The sequence below is a fragment of the Sinocyclocheilus anshuiensis genome, unplaced genomic scaffold (genome assembly GCF_001515605.1).
Source record: "Sinocyclocheilus anshuiensis isolate Anshui unplaced genomic scaffold, SAMN03320099.WGS_v1.1 scaffold1845, whole genome shotgun sequence".
Classification (NCBI taxonomy): Eukaryota; Metazoa; Chordata; class Actinopteri; order Cypriniformes; family Cyprinidae; genus Sinocyclocheilus; species Sinocyclocheilus anshuiensis.
The window spans coordinates 280,581-304,326 of NW_015540953.1; the positions used below are offsets into that span (position 1 = coordinate 280,581).

General features: G+C 39.0%; 1 protein-coding gene across 3 annotated transcripts in view; it reads left to right on the forward strand.

Annotated features, from left to right (window-relative positions):
- The window catches only part of LOC107689976 (rho guanine nucleotide exchange factor 40-like), a 61,320-nt gene extending 43,454 nt beyond the window's left edge, over positions 1–17,866 (forward strand). The window contains exons 14-24 of one of the 3 annotated variants that reach the window (XM_016488190.1): positions 8,757–9,661; positions 12,227–12,476; positions 13,310–13,399; positions 13,585–13,809; positions 13,904–14,074; positions 14,304–14,484; positions 15,026–15,142; positions 15,278–15,526; positions 15,614–15,810; positions 16,573–16,631; positions 16,781–17,865. In XM_016488190.1, coding sequence (XP_016343676.1) covers positions 8,757–9,661; positions 12,227–12,476; positions 13,310–13,399; positions 13,585–13,809; positions 13,904–14,074; positions 14,304–14,484; positions 15,026–15,142; positions 15,278–15,526; positions 15,614–15,810; positions 16,573–16,611 — 2,424 coding nt within the window. In that variant the 3' untranslated portion in view covers positions 16,612–16,631; positions 16,781–17,865. Of the gene's footprint in view, positions 1–8,756; positions 9,662–12,226; positions 12,477–13,309; positions 13,400–13,584; positions 13,810–13,903; positions 14,075–14,303; positions 14,485–15,025; positions 15,143–15,277; positions 15,527–15,613; positions 15,811–16,572; positions 16,632–16,780 lie in introns of all 3 variants that reach the window. The other 2 variants (XM_016488192.1, XM_016488191.1) reach the window with 2 other exon arrangements.
- Positions 17,867–23,746: the final 5,880 nt, after the last annotated feature.

Consider the following 23,746-nt stretch of genomic DNA (forward strand, 5'->3'; position numbering starts at 1 on the left):
TGTGTATTCTGTTTTTTTAATATATTCTAATATTTCTAGTGGTTGTTTAGTTTATTTTATTGATTGTTTAGTAGTAGTTTAATGGCTTACCACTTAAACACAAAGTATACTCCATTTGGTCGTGTGCGTGAACACAAGCGATTGCACCAAAAAATTTCATCCTTACCCAGTGTCTGCACTATTTCTCTCCAGGATTTATATTTGAAGAAAATGTCTTTGTACTTGATTGAACTAGAGTTGCTGGTATCTCTCGGCCCCCTCACACAAGCACTTGTCAACACCGGCGTCTACTGTTGTTGTCGTCTCGAGTAGTTTGTTGTTGCTATTGTTCGTTGTCTTATGTTTCTTTTTTGACCTTAAACGATGAGCCAGGGCATTGTTGCCACCTTGTGGACAAACTAATTAGTACAAAAACATTAATAGTGCATAATAGATGCTTTTGGAGTGTAATAGTGCCAATGCCAAAATAATACAAATAGATCGGAGTACACGTTTTGCCAATAATTAACTGACATTTGTGTCTCCTCTCATTTAAAAATCACCAGCCACTGTTGTGAGAGAATGGCATTATAGTTAAACACAGATGTGGACACACAAACAGATGCTTCTGTTTGAGACTCTTCAGGGAAAGTGTGAAAGTGAGTGGATTTTGGACTTGTGGTTTCTTTTGGGAGTGAGGAGGTCAGTAAAGCATAAAGCAGGGGTTCAGACTGATCCCTGTTTAATTGGTTGAATGCAGGTGACTGCTATCACATAGTAAGACCCCTGAATGGAAAACTCATTATCCAGTCACTTCTAGCATATGCTAGCATGTGTGTGCATTTATGACCCTACTAACTGAAGAGTCTCGTTCCTCCTCATCATCCATGTCTTCACTAACATTTACAGACTAAAGGATGTGCTTTCTCATCATGCTGCTTGACTGGGCCTGAGGTATGTGCCCCCCATGTAGACCGCCATTTCTGGACAGTTCCCCCCAAAAACACTAGACCCCTCTCTCTACACCTCATTGCCCCTCAAACCCCCAACAGACAACAGGAGACAGCACTCTAAAGGGACAAAGTAGGCCCCATGCACTATTAATTAGGTGTGTCTGTCTTTTGTGGTGGTCTGACTGTCTCTCAGTCCCTGTGTCTCGCTCTGTTGTGGCAGAACCTGGGGTTAGCACCTGTGGATACAAAACACTGACCTCCACACCCGTTCACTGACAAGAAATGAAAGATGATAAACAAATGTGTATGATGGTTGACCTCCCATGTGGCCTTTGTAGAGTTCTGTAAAGAATAAGAGGAAAGGATGCAAAGTAAAAGGGCTGTCAGTTTTCTGTTCACAGCTTGTTAATGACATGTTGACTAATCTCTGGTGAGTTTGCACCTTGCACTCATTAGCCACCTGGATAGCATGTGCTGGACATACAAAGCACTTTAAAGAGCTGAGCACTGATATTTTTACTTCTTGGTCACAAAATAGATGACCATTTCATAAAACGTTAATAATGAGAACTTAGTTTAGATTAAAATATTGACTTTTATTTATTTTCATTTATTATTATCATTTAATTTTTAAATATTTTGTTAAATAATTACATCAAATTTTCTTACATTTGTTTATTTATTCATTTATTTAAATTTGTAAGAACTTTTTTGATGGTAAGTGCATCCAAAACAAGTAAGATACTTTTGAATTCTGTGAACACTAGATTTTGCCATAATTTTAGCCTCAACGTTTCCCTTTTTCAATTTAGTGAAAGTATAAACAGAGCCAGCAAAACACTTTGGTCTTAATTTAGATTTTCATTTAGACTTGATTGTCATTTTTCTTTTTTGGGTTGGCTAATGTGTATTCCCTTAGGGCATGTGAGTGTTTGCGTGACCTAATAAGCTTTTCCAGGGCTGTGTGTGCGTGTGCGAGGCGTTTAAGTAGCCACTCGGTCTGATCAGTGTTGTGATCGGGTCTAATTAATGCCACTTTGATAGTTCAAATGCAGCATGATTGGCTCGCTCTGCAGAACCCTTTTCCCAGCCCCCTCCTAGGCACAGTTCAATCAAATTATACTCACTCAGACAGAACAAAACAGAACACACACATTATAAGTGCACACCCAAAGTGCCAACCAATGACTATCCTTGCAACAATTTACGCAATTGACCTATCGGTAAGCCCCACCCCCCCTTAGTTACTGTTGCGAACTCGGACAAACAAACGGAGTTGCTAACTGTCTTGTTAGCAAAAAACCTTGTCCCTATATCTTTTTGATAAATTTGATATATTTAAATATTAATATTTAAATATGCCATGGAGGGATGGATATAAAAGATTTTAAATAAATATTGTGGGTATTCATTTGGAAGCGAGGGTTTACAGATCACAATGCAAGCGGGAGAAGTCTCATGTTACAGTCGTCACGACTGCAGATGAAAAAATCCCAGATCATCACTGGTCATGTACTGCAGGGTAAGATTATATTAATTTACATTTAACCAGTTTAATATGAAGAGACAGTGAAATGTCGACCTTCGTTTGTGTTTTTGCCCTACACTGTACAAGACGTGAGAACAGTTAGCTATTTAGATTTGTACATTAGCATGCATGACTCGCTAACTTTAACGTTAGCTAGTTTTGGCCAGAGATACCTTGCTGAAGCACAAGATGACATTAATGTTCTGCTGGAGCAGATGAAAACTAACTTGATGAGAGTATGACAACCAGAAAATGAACGTTTTTGTCTTCATTGGGATTAGGGGTTAATGCTTACGGACATTTTGCTCTGTTTTGTTTGGGTTTAGGAAATAGAATAAAATAAATTTCATTGCCCATCCTCTCAGGATACCTGGAATAAGTGTTACAAGTACCCCAGGCACATAATTTTTCTATTTTTGAAGCATAAACCCCATAAAAACGATGCGAGCTTCGGATCTTCTAATGTTTCTCTATGGTGCTGAAACCTACAGATGTCCGAGTTCCGCTCCCCATGCAACTGATACTCAACTGCCATTGGCTAGTCTGTGTTCGAGGGGAGGGGCTTACCGATAGGTCAATTGGCAATACCACTTTCTTTTTGCTACCTCTATTAAATTTGATGTTTTTTTGGATAACATGCCATTGTCTAGCAATTATAAATATTAAAAGGGCCTAAAACAGTGATAATTTTGATATTACATTTATGACTTATTTTCCATTATTATGAAACACCTGGCAACTGGTTGCACTTTTCATTATTTCTGCTTGTGTTCAGATTAATTGAAAGATAAATATTTTGAATCTTTCATATCTATTTGGTAACAATATTCATTTTCACTTTAAAGCATGTGCTACAAATTGATTTTTATGTTAAATAATTAAATAATTATTCTTCAAATACTTAGCTTAAACATTTTTGAGAATCAATCCAAATTCTGTATGTAACATTTGGAAGCTAGTCTCTTGTTCAGCCGTGAACGGTCTCACTTGTTTTCAGAAAGCCCAGGTTAGACACGCTCTCCTGCAAAGCATAAAATTGGACTAATGGGCAGACAGTGGCAACTTTATAGTCTTCACGTGAGCATGCTGCCAACCAGGCCAAGGCAAAAAACTGCGGAAGTCCCACAGTCCTCTCAGCTCCTCTTTACAAACAATCATTACCCCCAGTAAAGCCAGCCAACACTTTCTATATCAGAAACAGACCCTGAGCTTTGCAGTGCAACAATTGGTTCCACATCTGTTCTGTATAGGCACACGTCTCGTGCCTTTTGAAGTGTCAAAGCTTAGGTAGCAGTTACACAGAATCTGCATTATTAAGAGACTTTTTCCTGCATCTGAATTGGAGTTGAACCAGAGAGGAAGTAGAAAATGAAGCTCTCGCAAAGGCCTAGTGCTTCCGACAGGCCTTTAGTAGGCAGAGAGTGTTTCATGATCTCTTTTGCTGTGGAGCAGCTGGCGCGTATGTGCTTTGCATAACTCTACATATGCAACACGTTTATTAAACCGGAGAGAGGAGACCGCAATCGCATCTGTCACAGGCTGCGAGTCCCCTCCTCTCTGTGTGTGTGTGTGTGTGTGTGTGTGTGTGTGTGTGTGCATGCCATCGCTGAACTCTTCTTTCTTGAGCCTGATTCCTTCGGCTTTGACATTCATGAAGCTTTATAGGAAACACAGAAACGTTCCCTCCACAGTCGACACGTGCATACTTGCATGCGTCACCCCTGACACACACAACAAAAGGGCAAAACCGAACTGAATCACAAAACTGCTGAAGACTTCCTCATCAATCATACAACAGCATCAGGCATTACTTGATCGGTTTAAGATTAATGACCATTACTGGGTTTTAGGTTCGGTGAATTCACAATTTTTTTGCTTCGAAAACCACAATTAGATTGAATTAGTCAAAATCACAGGGGCTAGTTATCATACAGGTGCTGTCTCTCTTGTGTTTTCCATCCCTCTTCTTCATCCTTGAGTATTCATTTCATTTTATTTGCATTACTTTAGATTGAGCTTTCAGATAGCATATGGCATCTGCTAGCATATGCGCATAACATGCTGTCATTGAACTGAAAAGTTATATATTTGTAGTATTTATTATAATGACAAATACCATAAATATTTTTATATTTAATTTACAAAAGTAATAGTGGTTGTTGGTGTTAAATCATAAAAATATAATTTAAAAAAGGTGGTAAATTATTAAAATGACACAGATTTTGTTTTATTTGATTTTATCCATGAATGGGGCTGTAAATATTTGTGCTATTTTAGATTGTTTTGTTAATCTGAGAATTCATTTTTAGTGGAACTGGTCCCAGTTGGTCTTTCTACAATCTGCAGGGTGTCTTCATTAAAAAAAGTGGTCTTAGTTTCCTCCTCAACTTTTTTTCTGCAGCCTATAGCAAATCAACCTTTTTTCGCGTTCCCTCTATTTGTTTCCCTCTCTTTCTTTTCATCCTTTTTTTTCAGAATCACTCGTTCAGATCCTGCTTTTTGGCTCAGGAGGGTCCACAGCCCATTCTTTTTACATTTTCCCCCATTTTACCATTCCTTCTTTACTTTCAGCCACTCAGAAAGAGGGGATCATTTCAGCCGTAATGAAAATGACAGAGCAGTATACCAGGTTCTTGTGTCGGAGTTAAGCATCCTGCCTGTAGCTTGGTGAGTTACAGAGCAATAACTGGCAGAAGAATTTAAGCCCGTGCCTCCTAAAAACCCAGTGTGCATAATACCCGCTCACATTTTGACATACGCTATCCTTTCAGGAAAAAACACATTCTTGGCATGGCTCCGACATGAGATCAGAGACTGGCTGATGCCATGAAAACCTTTCCTCCTTTTCGTGGTTTTCTTTTAGAGGAAATGATAAAAGATGCTTTCTTTCAAGTTTAAAACGCTCCTCTTGACCCACTTAAACTGCAGCTAAGAGATTAATTTATGGGAGTGTACAAAAGCTCAGTCCAAGACTGGATCTGTCTCACTCCCGCCGCTCTGTTTTAGCACATCTAACACTCTCTCTCCATTTCTCTGTTTCTCTCTCACTCTTTATGCAGGGTTGAATAGTGGGGCCTTTAGAGGTGCCTCCCTCAGGCAAACTAATTCTGCTCTCACCAATCAGAGCCCCACCACACACACACACACACACACACACACCATTCACACTTCAAAGAGCCTCACATGCTAACAAACCAAACGATGAAGTCATCCCCTGCCCACAGTATCACGGGCATCATCAGATAGAGTGAGGAACTATATTGGGCTATAGATCAAAGTGTCTGCTTTATTTCACCGAGGGGAAAGCGCAGGGCAGGGGGTATTTTTCCACCGAGGGGGGGTAGTTTTGAGAGCTGGTTTGGAGTCTCTGATCCCAGGGCCTCTGCAGAACCTATGGTGGACCTTATCACCGTCAGCCGTTTGTGCTGTTTTACTGCAGAAACAGAGTGCTTTACATCTGTTTGTGTTTCCCATGTCTGTTTCACACATCAGGAGGTAAAGGGGAGGTTATGGAGAATTAACAGGACTTGAAGATTTCTGGAGTCACTGACTGTAATTCAAGCAAAATGATTATCAATGTATTACAGTTAATGCAGAAGTCTGTAGTGCACTGTCAGATATCACAGAAAAAAATTTTTTGCACTTAATTTAAGTGGTGCTTTGTTGTGACAAATGCATTTTTAAAAGGTAAAAATATTTTGTTAATATATACAATACATTGAGTTGTCAAGTGAAATGAAAATTCACCCTATATATTTTCTAAATGTATGTTATTGATGTTTTTGTGAACGATTTTTTGTTTTGTTTTGCTTTTTGTGTTTTGGAGCTTGTAATTTATAATGAAAATGTCATAACTCCATCTTCTGGTGAAATATGCTGTACTTTCTTCAATCATTTAGTCTGCATAAACTCTGCCCCCTGCACAATCGACTGCGAGCTCATGTTCAGATCTGCCTCCATCCAATCAATAACCGATGGATAGAACTACACCGCACTACACTTTTTTTGATAATCTGTTCACTCTGATGCACGTCACAAGAAAGTGCATCACTTTTCTTCATAGTACAGAAGAAAAAGATCTGTTGCTACTTTCGTTACTTTAATATTTGAGATTAAAAGTCATCGTGGTTTTCCATTGTAAAAGAACTTCAGTTGTATTTAACCCTAAATAGTGCTTCAGAGAAACCAAACCACATTTTTGCAACTCAAGGGTTAAAAAGGACCTTAAAATTCATTGTCACCGTTTGGTTCTCACTCATCAATTATGTCGCATTTGCGTCTTTTTGTGTCTTCTTTGTATATGTCTCTCTCCTCTATCTGTTCTGTCACTTCTTAGCCGTGTGTATTGTTACTGTGGGCAGCTAACCTCTGAGCCCTGCTCTTGTGAGACTTTAGTATCTAGGTGCCAAAGGCCCATACGCTGGCATGTGGCCTCCGTGTCACCCTAATCTGAAAAAGAGACAGAGCCGAGGGGCTTGGGGAGCCAAGCGATGTCACCATGTCACATAGCAGCAAAAGTAGATTGTGGAGGTTTTGTGTGTGCACAGAAAGAGAGAGAAGAGGGGGAGTTTTGCTCCTTTCTCAGGAATGTCTAAGCACAACCCTGTGTTTGTAGTCAGCGCTGAAGTGTGTGTGTATGAGGTGGAAGGTGGTTGCGTTTGATCTGTTTTAATCCCCTCTGAAGTTTAACCACTCATTTCCCATCACGGCGAGCACTTGTATCCTCCGGAGCACTCACTATAGAAACCTGCCCGCCAGGATGCTGATGAAAAAAGGTCTAAAAACAAGAGTGCCGCCCAGTTGATGTAACAGCATCTTGGAGTGTGAGAAGGGGCCATCAGATTTTCTCATAAATGGAAAGACAGCTAGTAAAGCAGTTGGCATGTGTCTTTGTGGCAGGGTGCTGTCACACATAGTTGAAACTATAGGCCCTCCTGCTGCTGAGCTGCATGTTAAAGCCTTCTTACCTAGACCTCCCAGCTCCTGGCTAAAAACCTCTTTATTTCACATGAAAGAAATGCTGGGAGGTTTCTCATTCACTCTATCCTTCCCGTACCCCCATCAACACTGCATTTGTAGTTGTGTAGTTGTTTTCCTTTTCTCTATTCTCAAGCATGCATAAAAATTTCTTATGTGACATATTGCCTTCATTCTTCTTTTTTTAATCCCTTTTTTCCATTAAAAAAAAATATATATTTTTCAAAGCTGCCATTTTACCCAGTGTTGTTATTATGTAAAAACTTAAAATTAACTTAAAATGATGATTAAAAATACTATTACTATTAAAATGTTTTCAGTAATTTAAATAAAGCTAGAATATAAGAAAAAAATTGTAAGAATTTGAAATTTTAAGTAATAAAATTACTTAAACTAAAACTTAAATGAAAATAAATTATAAGAAAAACAATAAATAAAAATAATGAATAAGAAAAATATTAAGAAAATTTTATAAACTAATAAAAACACACTTAACAAATTACTGTAACTTGGGATTGTATATAACAAATATCGTTGGCTCTTTGACAAATTGATTTTGTTTCTCTTTAGTAAGACGCTTTGGATAAAAGTGTAAATTTAAACGAAAATGAAAATGAAACTGAAAAAAACGTAGTTTATTTAAATATTAATAAATACTACAATAGTCAGGGGTGCACATAAGCTTTTCAGTCTGGTTCTCATAAGAGCACCTGGAGATTTGGTTTAGTCCTCACACTGCACATAATGTGACCCATTTAATATAACTATAAAAAATAAATTAATAATTGTAATAATAATATTATAGCACTTTAGTTCGTTTTTTGTAATAAAATAATAAACTAAACAATAAAATGTTATATCAATTATATTTTAAAATAAAAAGTGAGTATTAAATAAAAATACAATTATTTTATACTACACTTAAAAATAAAATGCTAATATTTACTTTTTTAATATGAATTTTCATCATTTTCAAAACTAAAATCAGCAAGCTTTTATTTTGGCGGGTTGCCGGTATGCGCTGCTGGGTTTAACGCTGCCAACTGAAGTACGTCAGTAAATGAAATATCACAGTTATGAATTGTGTTTTAATAGCCTATATATATAGTCTAACATGTCGGTTTCGTAAACGAGTGCTCTGAACTTATTTACAAAGCACATTTTTTAATTTTGGTCATGCATGCGCACATGTGTACCACTTACGTGCACCCCTGACAAAAGTATATAACTGGGTTTACCATACACAAAATGTGGTTTTAATGTCTTTCACATTTTTTTCATCACATCAGCTGACTCTTTTCTTTTTCTCTCTCTTTTAGGCATATGTATGGGCGCTAGAGGGCATGCGTCATTTGGCGTGTGTTAGTATGGAGGAATGTGGCATGTCTGACAAGTGTCAGAGCGTGATCACGTGTCTGGAGACCTATCGCAGTCAGCACCCCCCGATCCCCGACGCACACTTCCAGGAGATGAAGGACCTCGCTGGGGAGCTGAAGAGTGAGCAGGGACTCAAGCAGTGGAAGTTTGCCTGGTCCAAGTGTCAGGAGACCAAGCAGATGTTTGAGAAGAAGCTGGAGATGGCCCTGCGCACCCGCCGCGAGAGCGGCTCCAAATCAGCGAGGGGTGACTCCTCTCGCCAGAACTCGGACCGTAGCGCTAAACCTCAGGAGCGTAGCAGTAGCGTCTCCTTCTCATGTCGGAAAGCGTTTGGTGGAGGCTGGGGCAGGGACAGACTTTCCTCACATTCCAGCATGTCCTCCACTCCTAGCAGTCCTTCAGGCATTCGCATGGACACCCGTGACTCTGTCCGAACCCCCACAGGAAGTCCATATAGCATTGAGCACAGCACACCTGTCAGATCCCACAGGCTAACACGAAGCATCTCTACAGGCGAGTCTCCGCAGCGGCCACAAGCGGAGGGGCAGGCATGTGCAACAAGCCCAAGCCTCACTTCTATAGAACCAAACCGCAGGGTTTTGCGGAAGACCCAGAGCTTTGATACGGCCGGTAGCGAGTCTGTGTCACGGTATGGGACCTGTCAGAGAACTTTGAGTGAGCCTGCACGGAGAGGACACACAGGGGTGTTCATTAAGGGTCTGGAGGTGAGCAGCACTGAAGTGATCGATCGGCCGTACAGCCCGCGACTGCCGCCCATGCATGGATGGTCTTCTGTTGATTCACACCGCAGCGGGAGTCCTGCACCAGAAACACGCAGCAAGGGCAGGTGGGTACATTTATACAAGTGCTAACCCACACTCACTTGCTGTAACATAAACACAATCAACCAGGGAGGTCTGCAGGCCATTGACTGAAGCATGCTTCAGCTTAAAACCACTTAGGCCCTGTCCCAAATGGCACCCTAAACCCTCGTGGTCTTCCTCTGAGTCCGCACTTTCGTGACGTAATGCCGCTTTGACTGTCGGGTAGAAGTCTGCTGCGGAGCTCGCCCCAATGTGTGCTCAGCAGAAGTGCGGATCGAGGGCGCATAACGGCCGCAAAGGGGGCGCTCGCGAGCACCCTTCTGAATGCTAAAATGACGAATGGGACACCCTACGGTCTCGTGGACTTAACGGACATGTGCACGTGGCGGCCATTGTAAGTCCATAAGACCGCAAGTGCACATGAATTGTTCCATTTGGGACAGGGCCTTACTATATATCCACCACTTTATGATAGCTGTGTGACAAGACACACACTCACACTGGAAAAATGTGTTCTTGTAATAGAATATGAGCAACAATGCTGCCAAAAAACACAGACAAATATATTAAACCTGGCACACAGTGTTTTTGCAAGACAAGAACACATTCAAGGGTTTTCAAACTGAGCTCCGGGAACCCCTTAGGGGGTGCTAAAGTGTCCATGGAAGAGCAAAACAAAACGAAAAAAAAAACTCAGGCAACAAGAGAATATTCTGAGCAAAGCTACTTCCGACCAATAATTTATTGTAGCTGTAAATAATTACATATAAATAATTATAGCAGCTGTAAATAATAAATTACATAAATAATAAATACTTATTCAAACATACTATGTAAATAATTATATTATTATTCTAAATGAATTATATAATTAATAATGTAATTATTTTAATTATGAATATATGAATTTATATTGCATAATAATGTTGAATTGGATTGGAAATATTATCTTTGTTAGTAAATCTAACAGTACAGAAAATTGTCTAGATATTTTTAACTGTATTTCAATGATGATATTAAAGTCAGTTATTTATTTTTGTAAACATGTTAATGTATAAAATCATACTTTTTTTTACACATTACAAATGGGCCTCTGTACATGAAAATGTACAGTGTAGCTTAGTCTTTTGCAAAACTTTGAAAATCTACATGCTGAAAACACCTTTATATCTGTACTCACAGCAAACTGCTCAAAATTGAACACACACACACAAGACATCCAGGGAAAAAAAGTTTTCCAGCTAAAAACCATATACAGACTAAATCATGTTTGTAATGTGTGTATAAAGGAACTCAATATGTCTCATATTAAACAGTCACAGCCCCATAATCCTCTGAATCTCCATGGATGTCTTTTCCAGCTGTGGGTCCCTCTGGTCACCCCTTAACCCCCTTGGGAAACAGGCCTGAGATACAGATCACTTTCCCAGGTGGGCGCTGGTCCTCTGGGCTTTGAAGTGGTGGGGAGCCTGTTTGTGTTCTGCTCCTCCACAAAGAAGAGATGGATGGAGTTAGCTGTTTATATAGACGTCTTGAGGAGGTCCTTGCATCTGTGTGTCTTCCTTTCAAAACACATTTCTCAGCTTTATTCTCTGAGATTACAGTACAGAGGTGATGTTGACAGTTTTTCAGACAGAAATAACTAAAAACATGCTGTTCGGCTCTGTGTGGTCCAGTTATTGCAAATATTTAAGGCTAATTAAAATATTCTGATAAGAATCCAGTTTAAGATTAATGTAAATGCTAAAACATCACCTTGTTTTTCTCAATACTGGACATACACACCATGTTCAGCTGTGTGGGGAAAAGGTAAAAGTGCTGTAAGTAATGTAAAGTAATGTATGTAAGACAGTCAGACAATAGGTGCTCTATGCTTATCATTTACTTTAAGCATTCAGGTTTGCTGTCATCAGGGTTTTATGAAGTGGTCAAAAAGATCTGGGCAGTCAAGTGTTAAACTTTGTGTTTTAAAACTACTGAGTGTAAAAAGAATGCCATGGGAACGGTCACAGTGAGCCATCCAGTCTGAGTTAGAGATTATGGACTCTCACAACTGATTGGCTTGAGTGTTTCAGGGAGAAAGCATATGACATCCTGGAGAGACGTGTGAAAACACCTGTCCTTTATGGTTACACAGTCTGAAAAAGCTGTTAGGGCACACATACTGATGTCACACTGACATACACTACCATTAAAAGGTTTGGGTCAGTTTTTTAATGTTTTTGAAAGATGTCTCCTATGATAGTAAAGCTGAATATTCAGCAGCACCCATTACTCCAGTCTTTATTGTCACATGATTCTTCCAAAAGAATTCTAATTTGCTGATTTGGAACTCAAGAAACATATCATAACACAGTGCAGTCCTGGCTCGTGGACCTTTCCAGATCCCGTCCCCCTTCTCTCTCCCATTTCGCTTCCTGTCCTCCCTGCACCGTCCAGTCAAATTAAAGGCAAAAACACCAAAAATAAAATCTTAAAAAATAGAAACATGTCTTATCAGTGTTAAAAAACAATTGTGCTGCTTAATGTTTTTGTGACAAAAGTATGCAGTTGAAGTATGTTAATTGTCCACTCTCACTGTCTTTCAGTAAACTACGCCACATCGTAGATGAGATGGTAACAACGGAGCAGGAATATGTGCGTTCTCTGCGGTACATAATTGACAACTATTTCCCTGAGATGGAGCGCGCTGACCTGCCACAGGACCTGCGGGGAAAGCGCAGCATCATCTTCGGAAACCTGGAGAAGCTGGTGGACTTCCACAGCCAGTATTTCCTGAAAGAGCTTGAGAGCTGCTGCAATCATCCACTACGCGTCAGCCACTGCTTCCTACGACATGTAAGAGAGTTCCTTCAGTCACAGTCTTTTCACAGTAACTAGCACATGTCGAACTGCATGACTTCAGATCTGTTTTTTTAGTTAAATTCAACAGTCTATTAATTTGAACTGTTCTTGTATTTTCTGGACCCTTCTAATATTTTCAGTTCTAATAGAGATCACAATTAAATGTCACAAATTGAATCACATTTTCACTGGAAATGAAACAAAGGGGCTTAATTCGTCAGTGCTCGTCTGTTCCCAGTCCATGACTGACTCATTTTTGACCCAGCACAAGTCTAAAACCATCCTGAAAAGTACTTTTTCTGTGTTTACTTGCTCTTTTCCTTTCACCCTCTATGAATATGGGAATCAAACTGAGCCACAAGAAGTGATTCTGAGGTCTTTAAATGAGTGCAAGACCACCAGCCTATATCTCCTTTATTTTCTCTGTAGTTGTGGTCAATCATAGTGCTGGCTCACCTAAAGAGCTCTAATTTATGAAGGCTTCACAGGCGGTGATTCACAGAGAAAAGAGAGAAAAAGGCAGGCCATTTGGCCTACAGCAACGTATATGAACTATGCCAAATTATTTATGTTTCTGGAGCAGCAAAACCTGCCCTGAAATGATTGCACACTCCATATGAACCTGAAAAGTCATTATAAAACAATTTACTCAAAAACAAAAAAAAGTTTTTCCAAACAAAACTCAACCTGGAAATGATTTGGAAAAAAATGCTCCCTCCCTCTATTTCTGGATCAACAAGAGAATTATTCTTCAGAACACGAGTGCGGAAATGTGGATGATAACAATTAAAATATTTCTCTTGTGTTTTTTTTCCATATAAACATAGCAAGACCAGTTCAGCCTGTATGCTCTATACAGCAAGAACAAGCCAAAGTCAGACACACTTCTGGCCAGCCATGGAAACAGCTTCTTCAGGGTGAGGAACTCTACCAATGCTACACTATAAACCACCTATGATAAGCTTTTAGTTTCAGGGGTTTTCAATAAAATCTTACAGGACATTTAATCTGGGTGTAGAGTTTATTTCACTTATGTTGAACTGCTCAAAGCACATTCATCTCACCTCATGGGCTGAAACTGTAAAAATATCTCCCGTTTCAGCATAAGCAGCTGGAGTTGGGGGATAAGATGGACCTGGCGTCGTACCTGCTGAAGCCCATCCAGCGCATGAGTAAGTATGCCCTGCTGCTGAAAGACCTGATCAAAGAGGTGAGCGAAGTCCAGGAGCAGGAGCTAATGTACCTACGTGCCGCTGCCGAGATGGTCAAATTCCAGCTTCGCCATGGCAATGATCTGCTCGCCATGGACGCTATCAGAGATTGTGATGTAAGCGGATACACACGCCACTTCACATTCGAGACATAGGAAAGCAAATGATCTTCTACATTTACCATTTCATATTTATTTCTCACTTTTCTAGGTGAATTTGAAAGAGCAGGGGCAGTTGGTTCGGCAAGATGAGTTCACAATTTTCTATGGCAGGAAGAAGTGCCAAAGACATGTGTTCCTGTTTGAGGATCTAGTGCTGTTCAGCAAACCCAAACGCATTGAGGGTGGCCTTGATGTTTACATATATAAGCACTCTTTTAAGGTAAGCACCTAAAGGACATCTGAAGTTTAGAAGGACAGAAAAAACACTGTACTTTTACTAGTACACTCACATTCTTGTCCTATGTTAATATCAGAGAAGGTTTTAGTTTTAAGATCTGAGCATCAGTTTGGTCTCCTGTAACCCGTAATAACAATAAGATGCCATGAGCCCTCAATATTGATTGAGATGATATGTGAATATCCTCTTTACTCTGTCATTGTCTTTGTAGACGGCTGATGTGGGTATGACAGAGACATCGGGTGAGAACGCTCTGAGGTTTGAGGTCTGGTTCAGGAGGAGAACTTCAAAGAACCAGACCTACATTCTCCAAGCCAGCAGCGCCGAGATCAAACATGCCTGGACCTGCGACATTGCACGGATACTATGGCAGCAGGCCACGAGGAACAAAGGTGGGAAAGAAACACGGAAGCGGTTAAGCTTTAATAAGTTGTTTGAATTAGTTCTGTTCAGCATGTTGAACGTGAGCAGATAATTACAGATAATATTTCCTGTCACATACCATCTTAGCATATCGAAAGATTTCTTTTAACACTTCATCTGTATATGCCTCAGGCAGATAGGAAGCTATTTAAAGCACTTTCAAGTCACACCAGTATTGTATTTCTACAGTTTGATATGTGTGAGAAAATGATGCAAATCCAATGCTTTGTTCAACCTGTATTTGCATAAATTTACTCAATCCCTAAGAAAATTCTTTTTACACTTTATATGTGCTTTATGCAACTTAATTCTTCAAATTCATCATTAAACTTAATCAACAGTTATTGGAGTGTCAACTAGGCCTATATAGTTATTGACGCTGGGTTATTTATAATATTATCATTTGTGTAGTATTAACGCGATATCAATATTTCATTTTTTAAATGAAGTACTATTGCAACTTCTGATATATGGCAGCGTTTTTAAACATGTTTCTCTGTGTGAATGCAGAAATTCGAATGCAGGAGATGGTCTCTATGGGGGTGGGCAATAAACCCTTCCTGGACATTAAACCCAGTGATGCTGCTATCAACGACAGAGCTATTGACTACATTATGAAAGGCAGAGGTGAGCTTGTTTACCATGACAAACTCATCAGAATAACTTGCTTGATTTTTTATTTTTTTTATTTTTTTAACTCTGACCAGAATAATATTTTGATTATGATTCTATGGGTTGATTTTACTCTTTCTTCTGTTACAGGGGCCAGGACGAGAGCCTCCATTGCTGTCTCGCTTTTTGACCACTCAAACCCATTCAAACGAGCTGCAGTAAATGCTCCCGTTAGTGGCCCCCCAGTGTCCAGTGGCCCCTCCTCTTCCACGCTGCTGGGCCCATTAAATCTGCATATGTACAGCACCCAAAGCCTGTTAGCAGGGGAGAGACCTCTCATCAGCCCCTGCATCGAGGAAGATGAGCTGGAGCACGAGACAAGCAGTCAACCGTCTATGAGTATGTATCATAACATCTGAAAGTGTTAAACATTTCCTCAGAAGCCATGTATATAACAGGATGTTGATCTTTGAGTTGTGTTTGTAGCTACAGAGAGTTCGGGTTCGTCATCTCACTGTCTGTCAGGTAGTGGCTCGAGCGGGTCAGACAGCGGATGTGTGTCCAGTCACCTTCCCGAGGCTTTGTCCGAGGAGCCCAGCTCACCGTGTGACTCCTCCTGTTACTCCTCCATCACCTCTCCCACCCAGGAGAAACCCTGCTTTAACAGCCAGTACATCTCAGCGGTTAGTATAGCGTGTGTCTGTTTCAGATGGCACATCTTCAGGCCTGTGCCAACATCAAATGACCAATCAGTGTCACTGAGGCTACATCCACATTCATCTGGATGAATTTGAAAACACATTTCACACATCATTTCACTATTTCTATACCTCTTGGCCTTTTACCCACTCTGAGATCCAGCAAAAACTGAGATTTTTGAAGATGCGCTTACAAGTGGATACATATGAAAACACAGTTTTCCTGTTGTAGTGTGGGCTGTGAAAACGGCAGTATTCGAAAGCGACGTTGCATGTTTGGCCTATTGCTTTACTGGCAATTTAAAGTAATGGTCGACCGATAAATACATTTTTCTGTTTGGCTGATATGTTCGAGACATTTATTTTGATGGTGCGCCAGACTATATATATATATATAATTTTATCACCCTGCTCTCTTAAGATATCGGCATTGGCTGTCAAAAAACCAATAACCAATACTGGTGCAACCTGGACACACCAATGAGTTTCTAATAAAATGATAGTGCCAGAATAGTGTGAGAACTTTATTATGTTTGTCTCTGTGTACCATCAGAGAATGTTTTAAAACAGAAACACCATTTTCAAATATATCCGGATAAATGTGGACATAGCCTGATGCAGAAACATGTCATAACACCCATGCTTATGCCAGCACTAATAAACACATTCACTGATCACCTGATGATTAAATCAGAGCCTCCCCTTTAACCTGTGATAACACCTGCGCCCATCTCCTTCTCGTCACAGGGGGAAGCTCAGGTGATTGGTCCCTCTACTATAGTGTGAGCTCAGTAACCACTGCTGCAGTAAGTCTGGCTTTCGCTCCATGACATCGCACTTCCATAGCTATGTGCATTAAAACTCATCTCAGCTCAGATATTATTCATGCTTAAACTGGTGCTTTTACATGTGCTTGTATGTAATGCATGTTATTCTGTCCTCCTTCATCCTTTAGGTTTAAGACCTGTCTGCTTCAGATTGTGAAGACAACGTTGCCACACCGAAGAGGAGTACAGAGCTAGTATTTATTGTTCCCATTGAGTGCCAGCAAATCTCATGCAGAGTTTAAAAAGCGCTCAAAATAGCACTGTTTCTCTTTTTCTTTTTTAAGCCACTTTTAGCTTCAATAGCTTTTATATAATTTTAAAAATTATCTATAAAACTGAATAAATATTCTTGTATTTATCTTCTTTTCAAATGTTAAGATACAGTAGTGTTCTCAGCTGTATTATTAACTGTAAATACTGTAGTAGTGTACAATACACTTCTGAACTGTTGCGGTTATTCAGTTCCCACTCTTTTTGTCGTTGTTGTTGTTGCCCATTTTGCTGCAGACTTCAGCTGGTTTGATTTAGAAAATAAATATCTTAATGTTAAAAGGTATGGCTAAATCTCTAAGCATCAGTACACTAAAGGTGTTAAGCAATGTTTAAAGCATTTGTTGTAGAGTTTCTGTTCTTTCTAGTGTTTCCATAGTTTGTGGACCTGTAGTCAGTCAATATGCTGTATGATAGCTGGCCTGATCCAGAATCAGAGAGCATTCATTCAAATCATACGACTGACCTCATGTCAGCACTGCTGCCTGTTTGGAGATGGTGAGAGTTTTCATTTCAGTTCTCTTATTTACATTATTAACTATAACAAAATACAACATGTAAATTGTAAATAGTTGCACCAGTGGTGCTTTGAGGACATAGCGTTTAGGAAGTAATGTTTATACATGTATTAACCAGTCAACATGAGAATCACTCAAGTGCCATTCTTTGTTGCCAACCCAAATTGGAAGTGTAAAATCAAAAGATAATAGTAATTAAAAAAGCGTTGCAAGTTCCACTTCAAGCTGAAGCATGAGTATGTACTCAAGTGTTTTATTTTCCATCTTAACAAGTTCACACAGAAGTAATAAAGACTGGATTGCTTTGTACCGGTAAAGAAAGTGTGTTTTATTTATTGTCTTTAATCATTTATGATTGGCATAAAGTAGAAGCACATATCCCACAAACCCTGCGGGCTGGTATTCAATTTCTGCACACTGACTGAGCTAAGGAACAGATTCATTGTTACTAATGATGTTATTGTGCCTTGGGGCACAAGCAGTGTGTAGTTTAAATGCACATTCAAATACATGTAAACAAGCAGTGTGAGAAATGATGTTCGGTTCAGTTTACTGTACCGTTTTAGCCTGAGGAACATTGTCATCAATAGCTTATTCACACTATTTGTGAATGGCTTGTGGAAAGCAACTGTTCTTCATTGGCCATGCTTTTTTATAATTATATATAAGATAAGCAACAGACACGTTATGAGTTTAAACAGGAAATACTGTGTCTTTGCCTATGAAACTATAGTTACCTTTGAACCACATTTTCTTTTTGCTGCTTTATTTCTCTACATAAATTGATCCACAGTAGCATGGTTTGTCTGTAACAGGAAGGAAGGTGAAAATACTTGAATGATCGCCCATTAATCAATTAAATCTTAATCTAAAAACAGTTTCGGGTGGGGTTCCATTGAATAGATCTTTGTTCTTTTAAAGCCTCGCCTGGAGGAAATAGACTAGATTTGCTTTAACCTCTAGAGTCCATTTTGGTGGAGTCAAGTATCCCCATCAGGAAAGCATGGCATCCATTGGCCAACATCATCTACTTGTATGAGCGACTGAAATATGCAAAGGCCACATCTGGGCAGGGAGATATGAAATTAAGTTGTTTAGCATGTAGGAAATGCCACAGAATTTTCCAGCGTTCTTTGTTTTGTCCACACACGGATGGAAACCACAAACCCGAGAGTGAACTCAATGAGGCATAATTGGCTGAATCAGTCACAGCGTGAGTGAGTATGATGAGCTTTGAGTGCTCTAGTGAGGCTGCATGGGCTTCTGCAGTACTATGGTTTATTTAACTGTTTTACCAAGAATGATTTGCACCATCAATCTTTAATAATATTACAGACAAATCTGAACTTCAGGAAGTGTGAAAAGCTGAATATGAGCAATGGAAACATACCGATTCATGTCAAATCTAAAACACATCTCTCGGATCTCCAGACGGTCATGAAATTAATGAATGTCCATCCAGCACACATAGATATTCACAAAACAGAATCTTATCTTAACTCTTACTTTACACATAGCCGAATTCTAACCATTAGGCAAAACTCCAATCCTAATCTTCCCCAAACCACAATTAAGGTTACTATGGTGTGGTAAAATACAGTTTATCTCCGATGCATTTTATTTCTATTGTTAGTTTTCTGATGCAATCTTTTGTTCTCTCTCTTTCTTTTGATTAAATGCTGTGTGATATTTATCTGCTTATCTTTTTCCTAGCGTCTAGAAAGCAAAAAATAACCTCCTCTTCTTAGCACTGGAGGATGATCAACCTGTACTACAAATCACCCAGCAGAGGGCGCACAGCCATGAATACCGCAGCGCTCTGCCTCATCTGTTTTGTTTATATATATTATACGATACATTGGGAACAACTTAAATCATAAAACTGCCACCTATCCTAAACTGGGATCATTGTTTTCATATTAATTACATTTACATTACATTTAGTCATTTAGCAGACGCTTTCTTCCAAAGAGACTAACAAATGTGGACAAGCAATCAACACCAACAAAAGAGCAATAATATGTAAGTGCGATGACAAGTCTCGGTTAGCCTAACGCAGTACACGTGGAACACTATAATAATTAAAACGAAAACAAGTAGATAGAATAGAAAAAGCACAGACAACGCTAGTGTTTGAGGGTCATTTTTTTTAATAAATAAAAAGAAAACAAGTCAAAAGAATAGAGAGCGTTAGTGTTGGAGGATGTTTAAAAAAAATAAAAAGAAAACAAGTAGATAGGATAGAAAAAGAATAGAGAGTGCAAGTTGATTGAAGAGATGTTTCTTTTTAGCCTTTTCTTGAAGATGGATGGTCGTAGGCTATTATATATTACAACAGTGGCTCCTCAGAGAATCTTTCACTAAAGAAAAATACTGTTACTTCCATTAAATTATTTTTAAGGACCTTAAAATACCAATGGTATATGAGTAGCTAGCTATATAGGAGTATCACGATAAGTACAGAAAACAAAATACCATAGTCTTATCATTTGATACCATTACTATACCACTGTGTCACCCCAAAGCTTGTCACTGTGCTATTTGTCTAAATTTCAACCAAGCCCCTGCTGGTCTGTGCTGCTGGAATGTGAGTGCTTCTGTGCTGACGCTGTGCTGAGTGATTGACCCCGGCCCTCTGGCCTTCTGGGCGTCTGCATTAGTTCCCTTTGCTTTCTCACACAGGTGTCATAGTTTGTCTCTTTGCATTGTAAATGGTGTGTGTCGTTGTGCTGTATTAGTTCTGCCTGTATCCGGGTTCTGCTGGTGTCCACTCATCATCTATCTGTTGATGGAGATTCATCAGTACTGCAGTCAACAGACTCATCTTGGAGAGACCCACATGTCTGCTAATCTCCCACAGTATATTTATCACGGGGCCATTTCTCTAATGCAACTGAGGCGACAGACTGCTGTTACATCTCAGGCACTCCATGAAATCTGGCGCAGGTGGCTGAGGGGCTGTGCTGGGCCAAGTGTGTGATAGAGAGAAACGAGTTATTGGCTGTTGCCTGATATGAGAAAGGTTTCCAGGTGATGCTTGGGACGACTCATCTGTTCAATCTCTTTTAGGTGCCAGCATCTTTTCACACTTATAGCATGTGTTAATAGGTGGAAAACCAATATATGCTGTTGCTCTGAGTGTGTGCTGGAGGTCTCAGTAGAGAGCAGAGGGGACCCTCCCTATAAATTACATGTGGTTTTATCTACATTTTACCTGTACCTTTTGCACCTATGTTTATTGTTCATGGAGTCACTGAAGCATTCTGAAGCATTTGTCTGGAGTGCTTCATTTACACCTTCATTTAAATCCTTGATGTTTAACTTAACCATGGTAAGCAAACCAAATCAAGCAGCCAGCAACAAACAATACACAATTTCTAAACCTTTGTCCATCACCCTTAACTATCAAACTATCATTACCCTTACTAGAAAGAAAGAAAGAAGGAAAGTAAGAAAAGTTTGTGAGAAGTATGTTAGTGACGAAGAAACATGCTTTTTCATTGTTTTGTCCTCTACTGACAAAAAACCCACAGAGCTTCTGTTATGGATCGGATAGCCTTATGTCCACTGAATATACTTTACATGCTGGAATATCACTTTGGTACCAGTAGTATTACGTTTACTGATGATATTGGCTCACGACACACATAACATACAAAGGCTGCACAGGTGTATCCATCTGCATTTGCATTTGTGTTTCTGCACTTGGGTTAGACTGGGTGAAATGCTGTTGAATGCTGTACCAGGTGCCAGATCTCTTATGCACTGCTTTAGTAAGTAAAATAAACAAATGTCTTTGTAACATGGTGAAATCACATATGCATTACACAAAATATAAGAAAAATACTAATCGGCTAATGAATGATCCATCATTTGTATAAACCTGTCCTGCAGTGTCTGTATGAAGTGGATCAAACCAGCTGTGCTCTAGACAGTGAAATACTGGATCAGAAAGACCTTCCGCATCTGAAGAAAATTAGCTGTAATGAACAAAAGAAAAAAAACTAAAGAAACTATAATTTCTGCACTAACCTCATGCAGCTGACATACTGTAACTCTGTTGGTTTAAACTCTCAATCAGCATTAAAATTAGCATGGAATGTATGCATGCTTTCATGAATGTCTAAAACCCCATCAGTCAGATGCATCAACTTAAGATATGCCTATATTAGGGGAATGTAAGTTTTGGACAAATAAGCAACTTTTCCACAGAAGAAAGAAATGCGTGAAAGTTTGGGCTATTACGGTATGTATGAAGTATGACCAGCAGATGGCGCTACTGTCACATTCACCTGGGCACACTCTTCACTTCATGTGTCTTAACTTATGACAGATACGAGGGAGGACTCGTTGTTGAGATGTCTTCTCTTTTACTTCTAGATCTTCTTGACGTGGACGTAATAAATGTTTGTCTGACTTCAGATTTTCATAAAAAAAAAAAACGGGGTATTTGATCATCAGATACTCCTTAAACATCATACATCACATGAAAATAATAATAATTAGTATAATTAAAGGGATAGTTCACCCAAAAATGAAAATTCTGTCATTAATTACTCACCCTCATGTCGTTTCAAACCCGTAAGACCTTCATTCATCTTCGGAACACAAATTAAGATATTTCTGATGGAATCTGAGAGCTGTCTGACCCTGCATAGACAGCAATACAACTGAAATGTTCCCAAGTCCAGAAACGTAGCAAGGAGATCTGTAAAATAATCCATGTGACACCAGGGGTTCAACCGTAATTTTACGAAGCTACGATAATACTTTGTGTGCACAAAAGAAAAAAAATAACGACTTTATTCAACAATTCGTCTCCTCCGCGTCACCCTAGCGCCATTTTGGAGAGTATCAGCTGGACGTAAACACGTATGCTGTTCTGTGTCAGCTGCGTCATATATACGATATGTTGTTTTCATTCAAATCAAAGCGCAAACAACGTAGGAAACAGATCCGGCGTGACGCAGCTCGCTACAGGGTGACGCGGAGGAGACAAATTGTTGAATAAAGTCGTTATTTTTTTTCTTTTGTGCACAAAAAGTATTCTCGTAGCTTTGTAAAATTACTGTTGAACCCCTGATGTCACATGTATTTTACAGATCTCCTTGCTACGTCTCTGGACTTGGGAACATTTCAGTTGCGTTGCTGTCTATGCAGGGTCAGACAGCTCTCAGATTCCATCAGAAATATCTTCATTTGTGTTCCGAAGATGAACGAAGGTCTTACGGGTTTGAAACGACATGAGGGTGAGTAATAAATGACAGAATTTTCATTTTTGGGTGAACTAACCTTTTAAGTAGACTTAACAATGAACATAGAATGAATAAACATTTATTAAATATTTCATATTTAATTCCATATTTTATACAACTTTAGAAGGTTATTTAGAAATCTATCATTTCTCCCTAAACTATGTAAATTATAGTCCAATACAAAAGATGTTAATTTACTACTCCGCTGCCAGAATGCAACATTAATACAACTTTAAATGTAGTACATCAATCAAATAATTAATATTAGTATTTGTAATATTTTAACACTTTATCTGTTTGCCAAATGCAGATTTCGATTACAATACATATCATATCTTCAAAGGCTGTTTTCTCAAAATGATTTTTTTGCCTTCAATGGGTCAGAAATCTCAACTTCATCTGTGCTGATAGCCTTGTGGCCATTTGTCTGATTTATTTCATGTTTCATTAAAACAAATAATTATAAGGTTTTAATTATAAGGCAGGCACCAGACACATACTTAATTATGACCTAAAGTCCTAATTTATATCAAAACAAACAGAAGAGAACTTTGCAATTCAGATGATAGGCATTTAACCTGTCCTTAACAAGACCGCAAATTACACTATAAGAATGATACATACAATTTTTTTTCTTATTATTATTTTATCATGTAAATCCTTCATATTTATACACAGAAACTTCTAGTGTCACCTCAGGAGGGTGGTGCTCATGTGTGACAGTGACTCATTTCAAGTTCATTTAACTGACTTGTGTAACATCACTCTCCGGATTCCCCCTTTTTGCTATCGGTTTTAATTTCAAGTAAGTAGAACGCTAAGGATTCTCACTCTATATACCGTTTAATGTTTCATTCAGTTTCAGTTTTAGAAAACCAAAAGTACAGCACAATAATGAAACAATGAATTACTGTACTATGTGGGTATATGATTTGTCTCCACCTTTTTCTGTCATATGAATAACAGACAGTGGAAGTGTTGCTTTATAAGCTGTAAGAATAAGGAACTGAAAAGCAGTGAGTTTCAGTCAGAACTCAGACTCACTAAAAAC